This window comes from Marmota marmota, unplaced genomic scaffold (assembly GCF_001458135.2).
Source record: "Marmota marmota marmota unplaced genomic scaffold, marMar, whole genome shotgun sequence".
NCBI classification, from domain to species: domain Eukaryota; kingdom Metazoa; phylum Chordata; class Mammalia; order Rodentia; family Sciuridae; genus Marmota; species Marmota marmota.
This window is the reverse complement of record NW_026000221.1, coordinates 21,369,301-21,386,870: the sequence shown is the minus strand read 5'-3', so window position 1 is coordinate 21,386,870 and position 17,570 is coordinate 21,369,301. Positions and strand designations below refer to the sequence as shown.

Below are 17,570 nucleotides of genomic sequence, written 5' to 3'. Positions count from 1 at the left end.
GTCCTCAGTCCCTCCTCTGTGCCTCTGTGGCTTCGCAGGGCTTCTAAGAAGAGCAGACTTTGCCTTCCCAATCATTGGACCTAAATCTGCAAAGGCTTCAAGTTCCAGATAAAGAAACATGATGAGGTTTGGACGAACATGAGTTTGGGGGTACTGACTGTATCCCCCAAAAGTTCTATGTTGAAAATTAAATCCTCAAATTCATATGTTGGAGGTGGGGCCTTTGGGAGGTCATTAGAGTTAGAGGAAGTCATGAGGGTGGTGCCCACAGGACTGGTGGCTTGATATAAAGAGGAAGAGAGATGGGAACTTAGAGTTCCTCTGCCCTTGTCATGTGATGACCTCTTTTCTGTTATGACACAGCAAGGAGACCCTCTTGACCAGATGCTGGTACCTTGACATTGGTCCCCCCAACCTGCAGAACCATGAACTAAATAAACCTCTGTTCTTTATAAAAACACCCAGCTTCTGGTGTTCAGTGAGAGCAACAGAAAATGAACCAAGATAGGGAAGCATAATTCATCCAACAACAGGAAGGGACACTTCCACCAGAAGGCCTAACAGTGGCTTCATGGAACTGGCAGCGAAGACCGCTGTGGGCTGCTTGGAGTGCCTTGTACCTCTGACTGACAGGTGGAGAAGGGAGTCACTATCTAGGCTGCATTGACTGATCTTGATCACCGAGAGGACCTTGGGCTGCTGCTATCCAGTGGAGATAAGAAAGAGAATGTCTGGAATCCAGGCGATCCCTCAGCGGATCTCCTAGTGGGGCCACAGTGTTGTTATCATCTGCAGGAAACCAGCAGCCCAATTCAGGCAGGACTGCTCATGGCCCAGACCCATTAGGAATGAGGGTTTGGGTCACCCTAACAGGTGGAGCCCCACTGGCCAGGATGCTGGGCGAAGGGCAAAAGGAATGCGAAATAGGCAGTGGGAGAAGGAGGTTCTGAATACCAACCACGGCACGTGACCAGCATCAGAAACAAGCCCTGCAGCTGTCACGAGCCTGCTGTCCTTATTTTGTAATGTCACAAACTTACATGTTTACATACATCTGTACATGCAGCTATTTCTCCCATCCCTCCTCATCTAACATGAGACGTATTCACAACAGTTAACCTACCTTGCAGTATTTAAGGATACTAGGGAGAAGAGTGGCCGTCACCCAAGGACTTGGAATCCTCTTCTGGGCAGCGGGCTGGCATGTTTTCCATTGTGTGCAGGACAGGCAGATCCTGTGAGCTGGGTACCTGGAATTGAATCCTGAAGCGCTTAACCACAGAGCCACATCCCCAGCTGGTCTTATATTTTATTTGGGGGCAGGGTCTCACTTAGGTGCTCAGTGCCTCTCTCAGTTGCTGAGGCTGGCTTTGAACTTGCAATCCTCCTGCCTCAGCCTCCTGAGCTGCTGGGGTTACAGGTGAGCACCACAGCACCTCGCCAGGAGTTTTGTGTGTCAGGTGGGTCGGCCCTAGGTGTTGTGACAGTGGCGTTCCACAGATGTGAGGAAATCTGCACCCAGCCAACTGTCAGTCGGAAGGATAATCCTCCATTACCTGGTGCACCTCATCCAGTTAGCTCAACGTCCTCAGTTATAAAGCTGAGGCTTCGTCGAGGAGAAGCCCTTAAGCCTGTGACTGCAGCCCCGGCACCTGCCAAGTGACAGCCTTCCCCTGTCATTTCCCAGACAGCCTCCACGATGTTCTGAGCCACTTCTGAGAATACACACCTGCACAGCGTCTCGTGGCTTCCGCTTCTCTGGCCGAACCTGGCTGGATGCGTGTCCCAGCTCCAGAGCTCATGGTGTCCAGCTCCTCGTCCTCGCGTGGCACGCTCCTGGTGCAGTGGCTCCGGGCAGGCTGTGTCACCGTTCAGAGCTGGGGCCTCTTCTCCCATCTGTGCCCGAGGCCAAAGACATGCGGGGCAGCTCCAGGGAAGGCCCTGGTCCCCACCGCAGGGAGCAGCTGGGCCCCTGGAGGCAGAGGCAGGCCTCGTGGGAAGGGCGTCACTGGGTGGAGTCATGGGATTGACGTGGGGAGAGCACCTGGGCGTGGGGTGCAGGTAGCTGTCTCCAACTTGGTGACACCTGACAGTGGCGCCACTGACCTGGCCGTGGGGCTGGACTCTGGGATGCCCACTGTACCCATGAGGGCGTGCGCCTGTGTGCGTGGGTGCTTACCTCACATGAACGTCTGCCCATTTGGGTTGGAAGCTAGGGGTGCCTGTGTGGGCAGAGGAGCCGGGTGGTTGTGTCTAGGTGGCATGTGCCAGTCGGGCACTTGTACAATAAACAAGAGCCAGTGCTGAGGACTCACCGGGTGCCCCGTGCCCCTAGCCCCCAGCCCCATGGAGTTCACATCCTGGTGAGCCTTTGGGGTCCGGAGGGTGACTGGAGCCCTGGGAGGGTGAGTCCATGGTGAGTCCACGTGGCTGCGAGGCCACATGCCAACAGGAAGGCAGGTGGTCTGGTCTGATGACACCCTTCTGGCTGGGGTTGGCCTGACAGGGAAGAGGTTGCCCCAGCAAAGGACAATGGGGGTGGGGGAGGAGGGCCCTGGCTGTGAGGCTTGGACAAGTCGTATGACCCTGTGCCTGCTGCTTCCCCACCTAGGACCTGGATCCCTGTGACATGTAAAGCCTGCTCTGCAGCCACACAGGGCTCAAAGCTCCAAGGAAATGGTGGCATGCTTTCCCAAAGTGACAGAGTCGCGCAGGTGCAAGACGATGTTAGGCAGAGGCACACTTCATCAAGTGCATTGCCTTTAGATGTGTCAGATAAAGTGTTTTTTCATTTAAAGTGAGGACGTCATGTTCCGCTTAAGGTTCATTTGAGTGAACAGGCTAAGTAAATACGAATCCCCTGCCTCAGGGCGCAGTCCCTGAAGGACGGACATGCGGGACGCAAGACCCACTGAGCACTCTGTGGACACAGAGCCCAGGAGAGGGTTTCTGGATGTGAGATTGACAGCAACGCGTCTGCGCATTTGGGCTAGAAGCCGGGGGTACCTGTGAGCGTGTGGGGACAGAGGTAGTTGGGTGGTTGTGTCCAGGTGGCATATACAGATGTGCACATTGAACACACACACACACACACACACACACACACACACACGTGCACATGGCTTTCTGCATGTGGAGTGCAGGGTCCCCTTCTCCCAGCACTATCCAGAACGACTGAACTGGGCAGGAAGCCTGGGGCTGGCTGGTCACCAGCCACTAGGGGGCAGCAGATGGCTGGGCAAGGGCTGCTTCTGCCAGCCCTGGGTTCCTCCCAGGCAGCCTCTGGCTCTTAGGCTTGGCACAGGGTCCACCAGGGTCTGCTCTGAGCCTGACAGCGAGGCCCTGCCTGCATGTCCCCTGCCCCTCCCCCAGGCCTCTGTGTTGCCAGCAGGCCCTGGCTGAGGCTTCCTGGAGGGCTGGGGTTCGGCAAGCAGACTGTTGTATGTGTTGGGACCCGGGGGCAACTCTCGCTGGTCTCCTGGGCTCTTGGGGGGCAGGGTCCCTCTTGCCCAAATGGTCTAGATTCCTGAGATGCTGATCCTAGGGCCTCTGGGAGCAGGGATGGCTTGTTGGCTCTGTTGGGTCCCTCTCCTGGGTACTCTGTGGCCGCCTGTCTCCTTCCCAGCCCTCGGCCTGCTCAGACGCTGCTGGTCTGCAAGGCTCTTGCTGGGCTCATGGAAAGTGGGCCCCTCTAAGCCTCCAGTGTGGGCAGCTGAAGGCTAAAGCCTTTCCTTCTTTCTTTCTTTCTTTCTTTTTTTTTTTTTTGGGTACCACGGATTGAACCCAGAGGTGCTTAACCACTGAGCCACATGCTGAGCCCAGTCATTTATTTATTTTTAAATTTTGAGACAGAATCTAAGCTGCCTAGGGCCTCACTAAGGCTGGCTTTGAACTAGTGATCCTCCTGCCTCGGCCTCCCTAGGGCTGGGATTACAGGCATGCACCACCTCGCCTGGCTACCTTAAAGCCTTTCTGGTGGGATGCCCTCTGTCCAGGATGGCCACTGCCCCTGCCAGTGTGAACGGGCCGTGTGCAGCCGGGGGTGTCAGCACAGCCCAGCAGGACTCCCTGGCCCTCCTTCCTCCCTCTGACCTGCAAATCCTTACTGAGGCCTGCTCAGGGCGGGTCCTGTTCAGGGCTGTCACCTTCCAGGGAAGGCTGTCTCCTCTGCTGCCAACCTCAGAGGACCAAGCCTTGCTGAGGCACCTAGTGCTGGTGGGCAGCAGGTTCCTGCCAGCCCGGGCAGGGTGGCGGTGAGCCCCTGGGAAGAGGCAGAGGACTGTGGCCCAGTGCGGTGCTTAGCTCTTCCCAAGTACCAGCTCCTCTTGTCCTCACACCACCCGGGGATGGAGATGCTGAGGCTCAGAGGTTCAGGGGCTCCTCCTCAGGGGTTCAGTGACTCCCCTCTTTAGAGAAGGCACAGCGGGCTGGGCGCGGTGAAACACTCCTGTGATCCCGGCAGCTTGGGAGGCCGAGGCAGGAGGATCTCAAATTCAAAGCCAGCCTCAGCAACAGCAAGGCACTAAGCAACTCAGTGAGACCCTGTCTCTAAATAAAATACAAAACAGGGCTGGGGATGGAGCTCAGTGGTTGAGTGCCCCTGAGTTCAATCCCCAGTACCCCCCACAAAGAGAGAGAGAGAGAGAGAGAGAGAGAAGGATCAGTGGCCTCCCTCTGCCTGTGCCCAAATGCTGAGGAACCAGGCAACCCGTGGGCCTCAGGGTGCCTTAGCTCCCCATGCCTGCCCCTGTTCATGACCAAGTGAGCCAAGTGTGTGTCCTTCCCGATAACCCTCCACACAACTACAGAACGGCGTAATGGGGTCTGGGGCTCCGTCGTCATGGTCTGCTGTGGAGAAACAGTCGTGTTGAGGACATTCACCTTCACGGTGCTGTTTGCACCTGCGGATTCAGCCAACCTCAGATGAAAAAAAAAATACATATATTTTTAAGCATTACATTCTCACAGGCCTGGCCATGTAGACAGGCCTACAGTGCTGGCACCTGAACTGCCTGTACGTCGGCTTCTGTCCCCTTGCCCTTATCCCTTACCCAGTACAGCAGAACTCTCGCCCACACGGTATCCACATTGTCTGATGCCTCATGTACCTGAAAGTAGATGGGAGGAGCTGCCCAGTTCACATGCAAATACTACCCTGAGGATTTTCATTTCCACAGGGGTCCTGGGACCAATCCCCTGGGGTGACTCAGGGATCATTACACATACTGTTTTCCTTTGATGACACTGTGGCAGGCTGAATGATGGCTCTTAAAAACAAAGATAGCCCTCCCTAATCCCTAATCCCTGGAACCTGCGAATTTACCTTATAGAGGAGAAAAAAAAATTTTCACAGATATGATAAAGTTAGTGATGTTGGATTGAGGTATTATCCTGAATTAGCTGAATGGGCCCTAAATGCAGTTACAAATATCCTTATAGAAGTCAACGTGACCATGAGGCAGAGATTGGAGTGATGTGGCCATAGTCCAAGGGGTTCTGGCAGCTACCAGAAGTGGAAAGAGGCAGAAACTGGGTTCACCACATGGCCCGGCAGGCACCCTTATCTCACCCAGGGCTATTGGTTTCAGACTTTTTAATACATTTAAAAATATATATTCTGCACTCTGGAACTGTGTGAGCACAAATATGTGTGGTTTTAAACGATGGAGTAATTCGTTATAGCAGCCACAGGAACCTAATACAGACTTCAAATGACTGGAGCAGGCATGTTAGCAAATAATAAAACCATAATTTTAAAACAGCAGGACATGGAACAGCACTTTTGTAAAAGATATGAGTGCACATGTTCCCAGGCACAGAAAGAAAAATACTAGGCAAATCAAAACCAGACGCAGAATTACCCAGAAATCCATCCTTCTAGCAGTTTATCCTAAGGAACACTTAACCCCGGCTGCAGGTAAAGGCACAGAGCCACTCATCAACCAGGACACTTCATGGGACAAACAGGGAGGCAAGAGATATTTAACTTTGGGGTTTGGTTCAATAAATCATAATGTAGCCACCGAGTGGAATGCTGTGTGAATTATTAAAGATCTTGTATAATGGCCCTTATTTCTGTAAAGGGATTGTCATGAGATGGTAGGTAAGAAGTCACTTATAAAAGAATCTGCGTAGTGTGATCCCATTTAAAAGTAATCATCCCCCATAAGTGCAAGGAAAAGTGTTCAAAGGGCCACACCCAGGAGTAAAGTGGTGTCACCGGGTGGGGGACAATCATTGGTATTCTGGGGTGTAATTTCCAGCTACTGATGTGGCATTCCTGAACACAGCACTAGTCGGAGACCCAGGGTCACACATCATTACTCAGTTAACCCCACCATACAGAGAAGACGTCAGGGTAGAACTCGCACGTAAACTGGCGACCTCCTCCGTCTACTTTCAGTTACGCGTGATGCATAAGACAACGTGGATACTGTGTGGGTGAGAGTTCTGCATTGATAGAAGCAAACCGTAATAAAAGCACAAATTAGGAGAGAGAAGATTTGAGTACTAGCTTTATTTTTAATATAAAGCATCTCATAGTAATTTGTATGATTTATTTATTTTCTGGTACTTGAGGTTGAGCCCAGGGGTGCTCTACCACTGAATTACACTCCAAGCTCTTAAAAAAAAAAAAAATTTTTTTTTTTTTTTTTTTGGGAGACAGGGTCTTGCTAAGTTACTGAGATCGGCCTCGAACTTGCAATCCTCCTGCCTCAGCCTCCCAGATTGCCACTGCGCTGAGTTTGTATAATCTGATTTTTGATAAGGCTCTGTCTAATAATTGCCCTGCAGAATTCCTGAGAATTTCACAGCTGACTCTCACAGGTAGCCCCCCCCCGCCCCAGAGCTCCTGGAACTGAAGGGGCTGTCCCCTGGTCCCCCAGGAGCTGCAGGCCTGAGACCCTAGCTGGGAGGGAGCAGTGACGGTGGCTGGGCTCTGTCAGTCCTGAGTTTCTCCAGGTCGGTGACCTACCTCAGGAATGCCCGGCCCCTCCCGCAGGCCCTGGTTGTAAACAGAAAGACGGCTCCTCCTGTCCCAGTAGAAGGCCAGGTCTCTCCCTGCAGCCCGGAGGGTGACCTTCCTGCCCCAGTTGGCTGACCCCACATCCTGCCTCCCTAGAGGCCTGGTGAGTCCACTTTCTGTCACTAATAGCACAATGCCCGGCTGGAGAAGGGGCACAGAGGATAGGTTCATCTGGGCTCACATTCTGGACCAAGGACAGAGAGGCAGAGAGAGGTCTTGCTTCTTCCTGCACGTCCACCCGCGTTCAGCCACGGGCCTCCTGAGGGTCTTGTCTAGTCCTGATCAACTCTCCCAAGCCCCATGTCAGGTGACACCCCTGCCTTCTCCAGACTCCTGAGGGGGGCCGAACGCCCAGCGAACTTCAGAGGGACAAACCACATTCACACCACAGGACAGGCCGCCCAGGCTGACCCTCGGAGACAGATTCAGGATTTCTGGGAGGGCCATTGTACCCACCCCTGTCCCCGGGTGGGCCTCCCCTGGGCTGTGGCCCACTTTAGGCTACAGCTGCTTTTAACCCAAGTCCCCCCAAGGCCTGGGGGTGTAGGGCCCAGGACCCCAAATCACTGGACACAGCGTCTTCCTCCAGGGCCAGTGGCCAGGTCAGGCCTTCTCCCCAGCCTCCCTATGTAAGTCCGTTTCCCCGTGGTGTCCCCTGCCCCTCCGGCCCGAGGCCACGTGCTTCTCTTCTCCATCACCAGCAGCTACTCCCAGGGAGTCCTGCCTGGTCCTTGCGGCTGTGTCCCTTGTTGACACAGGGCCCATTCTTGGATGAAAGGAGGTCCCCCGTGGTGGGACGGGAATGTCCCACCTGGGTCCTGGGCCCCGCTCTGCCCCAGATCCTCTGGACCCGACCTCCGACGCTGTGGATTTGGCTTCACGGGGTAGGGGAGGAGGACCTGGGGATCAGTGGGCCGTCACCCTGCTCTGCCACGGGACAAGCTCAGCCATCGAGCTGGGACAGGCTGACTGGAGCCTCAGGCAAGAAGAAAACTCAGCAGAGCTGATTTAGAGATTCGGTCTTTACAAACTCCACTTTGTTCCTTAGGGATAATTCTCATTCATTTAGATTTTTCTGGGGACAGAATATACATGACAAGATGCACCATCTCAGTCCCTGTTACGTGGGCAGTTTTGTGCCATCAATGACATTCCCATCGTGCATCCCATTTTGTTCATCCTGCAAAACTGAAAGTCTACACCCTTCAACAAGGACTCCCCGTCCCCCTCTCCCAGCCCCCAACCTTCTAACCTCAGTTCACCTCTTGACTGTGTTGACCCGAGGTTCCTCTGTAAGGGGACCTGTCTTGCTGGGTCAGGCCTGTTTCGCTTAGTGTAAGTTTTCAAGGTCCATCCATGTTAGAGTGTGAGTCAGGATTCCCTTCCTTTTCATGTCTGTGTAATATTCCATTGTACGTCTACACCACACTTTACCTTCTCCTCCAGAAAGGAGTGGAGGGCTGGGTACATGCCACAGTGTGGATGCCCTGGGAAAGCACCCTAGTGAAGGAAGCCAGCCACATGTTACATGACTCCACTTATAGGATTGTCCACAAGAGACAGATCCACAGAGACAGGAAGCAGATTGGAGAAGGAGGAAGGACTGGAGTCCCTGACAAAGGAGTGTGAGAATGTTCTGGAATCCGACCAGCTGCTGCCCCGCATTGTGAAGGTCCTAAATACCTTCTTTAAGAAGTGCCCACTTTGAGATGATCAATGCAGTCATTTAATTAAATGGTAAATTTAATTTCACCACCATAAAAAACTGATTAAAAAGAATAAAAAGGATTAAAGTAGATTATACCCCAAAATGCCCCGGCTGGAAAGAGCTGATACCTTTAGGATCATTGCTGAGTCTGAGGCCCAGGGTCCTGGCTTCTCTGGGCGGGAGGTGGCTCTGACGTTGTTCTTGACCCACTGTCTGTGGGCAACTCCAGCTAGTGCCAGGCCCCTGGCCAGGCTGCACGAGAGGGTGGGGCCTCCTCCTCGCCTCCTCGCCTCCCCGCTGACCACCAGTGGCTGTCCACCAGTACTGGCCGGGGCACTCCCGGTCATTGCCCTTCCCTGCCACGGGAGTGGATCAGCAGGGGGACAATAGCTCCTGGGAGGTCCCGCCAGGCCTGCGGATGGGGTGTGGCTACATGGCTGCCCTCCAGCCCTCACCCCAGAGACCCGTGGACACCTGACCTCAGCTGAGGGGAAAGCGCGTTGTTTTTCTGGGTACAAACCTCCAAGGCTGGGTGTCCCGGTGAAGTAGACCAACCTCTCTGAGCTGTGGGAAATGTGGGGCGCAGCCTGCTCCGTACATGCTCCTGACTGGGAGCAAACACTGGCAGGGTGACCCTCTGAGAAGGAGCTGGTGAGTCCACTCCGTCCACCCTGCCCGGCTCTCCCTTGGGGTGTGAGGCCAGGCCATCCTGACTGCCCCGGCTCCTTTCCCTGGGCTTCAAGGAGGAGCTGCCAGTCATTTGATCCCAGTTGTCACAGGGGACTTGTTGGCCCCGGATGTGGGTAACATACTGAATGGTGCAACTTTTGAAAGATAACACGTCCTCACGACAAAACTCAGAGACCAGAGAGCCCAGCCCTTTCTTCTAAGACCCAGGTCTTCCCAGACACCAATGCCTCTGGGTGGGAGTGCCCAGGCTCAGCACGGGAGAGCCCGGGGCTCTCCCAGTGCGCGTGCACCCACCCTGCCCCAGACAGGCTCCCTGTGCCCCGGAGGCAGGCACCCCAGATCCTGGGTCTGCACCTGTGCTGTGTGTCACCTGTGTGTCACCTGCCACTGGGCCCCCTGGGCCCTCCTCGCAGGGGTCTGTCCAGCCGCAGCATGAGTGCGTGTGGCAGGTGAGAAGCTGCTCCTCCCGCTCTCCTTCCCCTGAAGCCCAGGACAGGGGACCCCGGGAACCCAAGTGGTCCACACCCAGGAGAATCCGATTCCAGGCAACTGTCATTGCACACACAAAAACCGAGGCCGGGAGGCAGCCTGGGGACCCAGGGATGGCCTCTAGGGGAGCCCCTCAGCAATCCAACCCTAAAGACAGGAGATGGGGGGAAGCTGAGAACCCCCAAGGAGGGGCAGAGACCTGGAAGCCCAAGTTGGGGCTCAAGAGAGAGCCCAGGCTGGAGACGCCCTCTCACCCACTGCTGTGTGACCATGGCCAGTTCTCCTGGCCTCTCTGTGTCTTAGACTCTTGCTTAAGACAAAAGGGAGGCTAAATGCAAAGATTTCTAAACCAGAATATCCCCAAAAATGAGACACAGGCCACTGGGGCGGGGGCTGCAGATGGAGGATGGGGTTGTATTTCAATCTTTCAAGTCACATCAAGAGGAAGGTCAATGCCAAGTTCTTGGCCTTCCCCCACATGCTCTCCCTGGTTGGCAGGCCTCTGGCTTGGGTCACTGTAGGGCAAAGGTATCCGGCGAGAACTGGATGTTTTGTTTATGGCCATTGTATTTTGGTTTCTGTTTGTGGCCATCGAGAAATGACATTTGTTCTTGGATTCATTTACTTAAATCAAAAGAATGAATTCCAGGAAGGATATGAACAATAATCCAGATAATATAATATTATCCAGATAATAGGAGGGTCACAGACATGGTGCAGGTGACGGGCAGAGGAGGGCTGTGCTGGCCCAATGTCCAGAGAGGAGGCCCGAGGGGCTGGACAGGAAGGAAGCCAGAAAGACCCTGCTGCCCGGAAGCGCCTCATGTCCCGTGGAGGCTGGGCAGACACGCAGCTAGGAGCTGTGCCGGGCGTGGATGGGGCCACTCGCCGCAGCCACCGGGAGCCATGCTTGCTGCCGTCCTCCTGACCCTGGCCCTGCTGGGCAGTGCCCACGCCTGCTCTGGAGGCACCCCGTGCCAGGCGGGCATTGTGTGCCGCATCACCAAGCCCGCCCTCCTGGTGTGTAAGTAGCACCCCTCCCCCCAGGCCTCTGGGTGACCAGCAGGGGGCTTTTCAAGGACACCCCCGTGGTCAGGGGCCAGCCCTGGGCAGAGCTGTTGCACAAGCCCAGAGAGAGCGGAGCCCTGTGCGAGGGGCTGGGTGGGGCTCTCCTCTCCCTGCTGACCTCACCTTCACGCTCCTTGATGGGAAGGTATGTTCCCCTTCTGCAAAAGGAGGGGTATGCCATCCCGGACCTTTTGTCACAGAGATCGGGGACAAAAGTACTTGGGAGCTGGGAAAAGACACTATCCTAATAAACCAGTAAGATCTCAGAGGAGCAGACTGCTCTGGGTAGATCCACAGGTGACCACTGACCAACACGGACACCGGGAGGCTAACAGCCAGGCATGGGATTCGTGTTTGGGACTGGGACCCCCAGTCATTCTGGGGTTCAGAGGAAGGCCTTCTTGGGAGATCACACTTGGGGGCAAAGTTTGGGTTAGTGTGTAGCTGGTGTTGAAAGTCATTCTATGGCCAGAGTTAGGCACCAGCATAAGCCCAGGCAAGCGAGACTCTGTCACCTGCTGCTGTGTGACCTTGGTTGACTTCATTGCCTTCTCTGGGCCTCAGCCTCTTGCTCACTACAAAAAGGGCACAGAGAGGTTCAATGATATGACCTCTAACACAGAATTTCTCCAGTGTAAGACCCAGGATTATAGACTCAGTTGTTTTGGGAAGGGGGTTCCCAGCATGGTCAGGGTACAGCTGGGGTCAGTGTGTAGCTGGGGCTGGGGCTGTCACTTTGACTAGGATCATGGGTGCCTGTGTGTTAGGATCCAGAGTGTGAGTGAGCAAGGTCTCTGGCTGGGCTCAGGGTCAGGGCTCTCTGTGTCCCCTGTGAATTGCCACCTGACGTGCCTCTCAGCTTGGAGTCCTGTTGTGGGGAGGGGCTCATCCCAAAGAGGCTGAGCCATGGCCAACGCTGGGCTGGGGCTGAGCTGGGTGGCCAACCTGGGTCTGCAGCCCCTTGGTCTGCACCGTCCCCTCTAGTGAACCAGGAGACGGCCAAGGTGATCCAGACGGCCTTCCAGCGAGCCAGCTACCCGGACATCACGGGAGAGAAGACCATGATGCTCCTGGGTCGAGTCTACTATGCTCTGCACAAGTGAGTGGCTGGGAGGGGAGGGGCAGTGGGTCTGGCCCCAGCCCCAGGGAGCCGCTCCCTTACCTGCGCCCCGCCCCGCACCTGCACCCCGCCTACAGGGCCCCGTGGGGGTTGATGGGAGTGTTGCAGCAGGTCCAGGTCTTGGAGGGTCCCTTCCCCACTGCCCTGGGAGGATGGGTGTCTCCCGGGCCACTTGAGGCAGGGGACAGAGAGTTCTCCTGACTTGCTGGGGACGATGGAAGCAGGCAAGGGCCTGCTATGGACCAGGTGCCCTTACAAACAAGCCCTGCTTCTGCCTTCCTCGGCCCCAACGGGGCTCAACGGGGCAGCGGGAGCTCAGAGAGGTCACAGTGCTTGGAGGTCACACAGCGAGGCGGGCTGACCTGACTACAAAGCTCGGCTCCAGGAACACAGCCCACTTCCTGGCACTTCAGAGCCGATGTTGGTCTTTATGTGCGCCCCGAGGGTGGCGCAGACACTGTCCGGGGACCGCCTCGTGGTCATAAAACCGAGCTCCTCCTCCCCGGCCAGGCAGGACGGCTGGAGAGCTGGACCTGCGTTAGGTCTACCTTGGGCCTGGAGTGTGCGCGCCTAGCACCGCCAGGGGGCGCTGGCGGCGCTGCTGGGTGGAGCCCGGTGTCCACCCCTGAGCTCCCTCCACCCGTGGTTGGAGAGGCTCCTGCAGCTGGGCAGGGGCGGGAGGCGCGTGAAGGTGCCCGCAGGGCTCTCGGTGAGGCCTTGGGGGTCAGTTTCCCCTTCTATAAAACGAGGATAATACCAACCTGGATCCTTGTCCCTGGGCTCAGGGACAGCAGAAGTGCGTGGGAGCGGTTCAGAGATCCCAGCTCAAGAAACCAGTAGGGACTCAGATGGCCAGGCCACCCGGGGGATCCAGTGTTACTGCTGGCCAGCCGGCGTGCGTGCGTGGGGGAGAGCCAGCCGTGGTGGCCATGCTTGATGTTGGTGTTGGTTGGAGTGATGACGGGTCCAGAGAGGGTTGAACTCAGGGGCACCTGACCACTGAGCCGCATCCCCAGCCCTTTTTTTGTATTTTATTTAGAGACAGGGTCGCACCGAGTGGCTTAGGGCTAAGTTGCTGAGGCTGCTTTGAACTCTTGATCCTCCTGCCTCAGCCTCCCGAGCCTCTGGGATGGCAGGCGTGTGCCAGCGCCCCTGGCGCAATGAGAATGCTTTCTGCTGCTCTGTCTCCGGAGTAGAAGGCAGTGGAAAGGATGAACAGAGGAAGCAGGGGCTGGCTTTCACAGTTGGTCACAGTATGTCACTGTGGCTCATGATACAGGATTGGGGTTGACATTCTCAGGATCAAATCCCAGAGGCCTTCTGAAGTCACGTACACTCTCTGAGCCATTTCCATATCTGCTCAGTGGGGACAGCTGCGGTGACCACGTCGGGGGCTGCGGTGGGCACAGAGCAGGGAAGCCGCCCTCAGGACCTGCTTCAGGCATGTGCTCTCAGCCACATGCTCACGCTGGCACACGTCAGAGCCAGGGTGGGCAGAGCGCATGCGGGTCTGGAGTGTCCTACCGGCCAACTCGGTTCCCTGTTCTCTCCCTCAGGGTGCTCCCGAGCCCCACTCTGACCATGTCCTGCCTACCCAAGCTCAAGGCCTGGCTCCCCTCTCCGGGCCTGCTGAGGCCCACTCTTCTCATTTCCTATTGGCTGCCATAACAAATCCCCAGAGTTTGGTGGCTTCAGACATCACGTGTTTATTATGTTAAAATCCGACACAGGTCGCACTGGGCTAAAAATCCAGGTGTCAGCAGGGCCGGGCTCCTCTGGCCGTGCTGGGGAGACTGTGTCTTTGTGAGGCCACCCCAGGCCTGGGCCCTGGGCCCCCCCCATCTCCAACTCTGCCCAGGTGCATCTCCGGCCGTCCTCCCTGGTGGTGTGTCCCATCTCTCCTCCCGACTCTTGCTTCCCAGCATCCTGTGGACACTGCAGCCACCCAGGTGGCCTAGGGGCACCCCCCACCTGCCTCAAGGTCTTTAGCTTTGTTATAACCACAGCGTCCCCCTTGGCCCCTCCCTGACCCTGCCACGGCCTTCCTTCCTCCATCCCATGGCTCTCACAGCATCCAGATCGGCCACCTGTCCATGGCCAGCAGCCACGTGGAGTTGGTGGAGGCCAGGTCCATCGACATCTCCATCCAGAACGCATCAGTGACCATCCGGGGGACCCTGAGCTATGGTTACACAAGCGCCTGGGGGTAAGCACGCCCGTCAGCTGACGTGCCCCCTCCAGGGCCCTGTGAGTGTCACAGGGCAGGACGAGGGTCCTGGGTCCTTGGCTCTTTGCAGGCTGAGCGTCAATCACTCTGTTGACTTCGAGATCGACTCCTCCACGGACCTCCAGATCAGCACCCAGCTGAGTAGGCATCCGGCTCCCTCTGGGGAGGCGGGGAGGCCAGGCTCCAGGGCTTGGTCTCAGCAGAAAGGGAAGGTGGGGCCGTCGGAGGTTCTGAGGCTGGAAGGAGGCCCAACCTGGGAAGTTTGCAGGGTTGGGGCGCCTGGAGCTGAAGGGGCTCCTAGCTGGGCTGGGCACCCCGTGGGCACTGCCCAGGAGCCTAGGCTGCCCTGATGTGACACTGGGGCCTCTCTGCAGCCTCTGACTCTGGCAGAGTGCGCACCAGTGCCCCCAACTGCTACCTGTCTTTCCATAAGCTGCTCCTGTACCTCCAAGGAGAGCATAAGTAAGTCCACGGCCCCGGCACCCCCATCCCCACTGCTGAGCCCCATTCCCACCTGCATCCCATCCTGTTGATGTGCCCGTGCCCCCTCCAGGGTCCCCCATAGGGCATGCCTGTGGACTACCCAACCTGGGGCCATCGGTACCTTGGGTGGGGCCATTTTCAGTCCCTCCCCATCCATATAACCTCCAAGAATGGAGACTAGCAGTTGTTGAGAACATTAACAGGCCGAGAGTGATTGTGAACACTTCGCTGAGTTGATTTGATGCTCACCCAATCCAGTGCTAGGAGACAGACTCTGTTATTACCCCCATTTTCACATATGGGTAAACCGAGGCCTGGGGTTAGGAAGGAAAGGAACGTTCCGTGTCCACCCCTGCCTCCTACACCCCAGTCACCCCCATCAAACCACAGACAAAGCTGCAGCCAAGCTCAGGAACTCGCTCCAGACACACAGGTCACCACTGGGGGGGTGGGAGCAGCACCCTCTGATCCAGGACCTGAGCTCCTGCTTCCCCACCTGAGAGGTTCTTGGTCTTGGCCAGTCTCCTTTGTCAGGGAGCTAGGAATAGTATCATGGCACAGAGGAGGATGCTGAGGCTCAGGGAGGCCCCAGTCTCAAACCTGGAATGCAGGAGAGACCCGCAGGCTGGTTTGAGGGAGCAGACACATGCGTGGATCTGGACCCTGTGCATGACATGGGCCCTCCTGAGGAATTCTGAGGTGATGATGTGGCTCATGCTCATGTCTGAGCTCATGTCTGGGGTTCAGTGATCTCAGTGTGAATTGGGAAAATAATTCCCACCTCCTGAGCTCTCTGAGGATTCTGAGGCCAGCAGAGACCCAAAGGTAGGCACCCAGGAGGCGCTCGGCAGACGCTCAGGACCGGCTGGAGGCTCACTAGCTCTTGCTACTGCCTCAGGCCCAGCTGGATCCAGCAGCTGTTCACAAACGTCATCTCCTTTACTCTGAGGCTGGTCCTGAAGGGGCAGGTGAGTGGGGCAGCTGTGGCACCCGTGGTCCGGAGTCGGGGCTGGGAGCAGACCCACCTCCCCTCCTGCCCTTCCCTGAGAAGGTGCCCCTCCTACCTTCCCAAGGTAGCCAGGCCCCTGTGCCCATTCCCAGCACTGCCACCCACACACAGCTTGAGGGAGGCACACCCTGCCTCCTCTCTGGCCTAGTTCCCTGCCTGATAAGCTGCCTGCTCTGTCCACGCCAGATCTGCAAAGAGATCAACGCCATCTCCAACATCATGGCCGACTTTGTCCAGACAAGGGCCGGTGAGTTCTGTCTGTGTGCCTCAGAAGGCAGTGGTGGGAACAGAAAATGAGCACAGTCGCTGTGTGATTCTGGACAGTCACTCCCCTGCTGGTTCTCTTGGTCCCTGTCTGGCTCTGGCACTGGTGATTAGTGTGGCTACGGCAAGTTGCTTCCCTTGAAGCTGCCATCTCATAAGCTGTGTGACCTTGAGCCAGGGACTTACCCTCTCTGAACCTCATTTTCCTCATTAGTAAAAAGGGGATAATAGCACCTACCTCACAGAGTGACTATGAGACTCAGGTGGAAAAAAAAAAGTATGGATGAAGCATAAGACAGAACTCTGTCTGTCCATCACCAGCCCTAATCAGCACCCCGTACCCCGAGCACCAAGCTCAGTGTCAAACACATTTCAAGAACATGGATAGAAGATAAGGAGGAGGAGGGCAGGATGTAGGTGGAGCACTCCCCCGCCCTTCCCCGGGCCTCTTCCCTCCAATCCCAGGGGGGGCTCTGCAGTGGAGAAGAGAGGACTTAGCTGGGCTCAGTGGTGCACACCTGTCATCCCAGCCATGGAGGAGGCTGAGGCAGGAGGATCGAGAGTTCAAGGCCAGTCTCCACAACTTAGTGAGACCCTGTCTCAAAACAAAAAGATAAATTAAACATGCCAGGAATGTAGCTCAGTGGTAGAGTGCCCCTGGGCTCAATCTCCAGTTCCAAAAAAGGAAAGGGAGGAAGGACAGACTCAGGCCTCAGTTTTGTCATCTGTCCGATGGGAACATCCCTGGGCCCCTGGAAGGCACCCAAGACAAGAAGAGGAGTGTCCTGAGAGTGGGAAGCTCCATGCTCCCCAGGAACGCCCCGGGAGAGCACGGCTGTTTGTTGAACTTGCTCTCCCGGATGCAACAGCCCCAGTGACCCGGGGAGGAGGGAACCACCAACCCCGTCTTACTGATTTATGGGCCCAGGAGGCCCCCAATCCAGAAGCAGAGGAGAGGCACCTGAGCGTGGGCCCTGCAGTGGTTTCCCCGCCGCTGCCGCAGCCACTGCGCCAGGCCAGCTGACGAGTCCCGGGCACCGAGTAGGTGCTCAGTGAACAGGGAAGCTGCAGTCACAGTGAAACCCCAGATCAGGGGACCCTCCGGGTGGCTGCAGGGTGGTGGGAGGGGAGCCTCCAGGCAGGGCCAGGGGCGTGCTGGGCATCCCGCTCCCGGCCTGCCTTGAGTGGCCAGCGCCGGCCCTGCGCCTGGACGGGAACCGGGGTGCGGGCGGGGCTGGGCGGGGGACCATGCTGGCCTCCCACCAGGCGCCTTGGCCCAGGGTCTCCCCAGCAAGGTGCTGAACGCAGGCCCAGGGAGGCTCGAGGGCGGGCCCTGCGCCCCAGGCCCAATTGCTCCAGGCTGGGAAACACCGCAGGGGACTATGGCGGTGTCGCTATCGCTCCCTGCTGGGAAACACAATCGTCTGCTTTTGTAAAGTTTTGTCACGTGGCCACGCCCACTCACCTGCGGGGGGGGGGGGGGCA

At 56.7% G+C, this 17,570-nt stretch overlaps 1 protein-coding gene across 1 annotated transcript in view; it reads left to right on the top strand.

Annotated features, from left to right (window-relative positions):
• Positions 1–10,635: 10,635 nt before the first annotated feature.
• LOC107144841 (cholesteryl ester transfer protein) overlaps positions 10,636–17,570 on the top strand; it is a 19,004-nt gene continuing 12,069 nt past the window's right edge. The window contains exons 1-7 of the mRNA XM_015488697.2: positions 10,636–10,938; positions 11,967–12,081; positions 14,174–14,308; positions 14,400–14,470; positions 14,704–14,791; positions 15,711–15,780; positions 16,008–16,068. Of these exons, the coding sequence (XP_015344183.2) occupies positions 10,821–10,938; positions 11,967–12,081; positions 14,174–14,308; positions 14,400–14,470; positions 14,704–14,791; positions 15,711–15,780; positions 16,008–16,068 (658 nt within the window). The 5' untranslated portion in view covers positions 10,636–10,820. The remainder of the gene's footprint in view (positions 10,939–11,966; positions 12,082–14,173; positions 14,309–14,399; positions 14,471–14,703; positions 14,792–15,710; positions 15,781–16,007; positions 16,069–17,570) is intronic.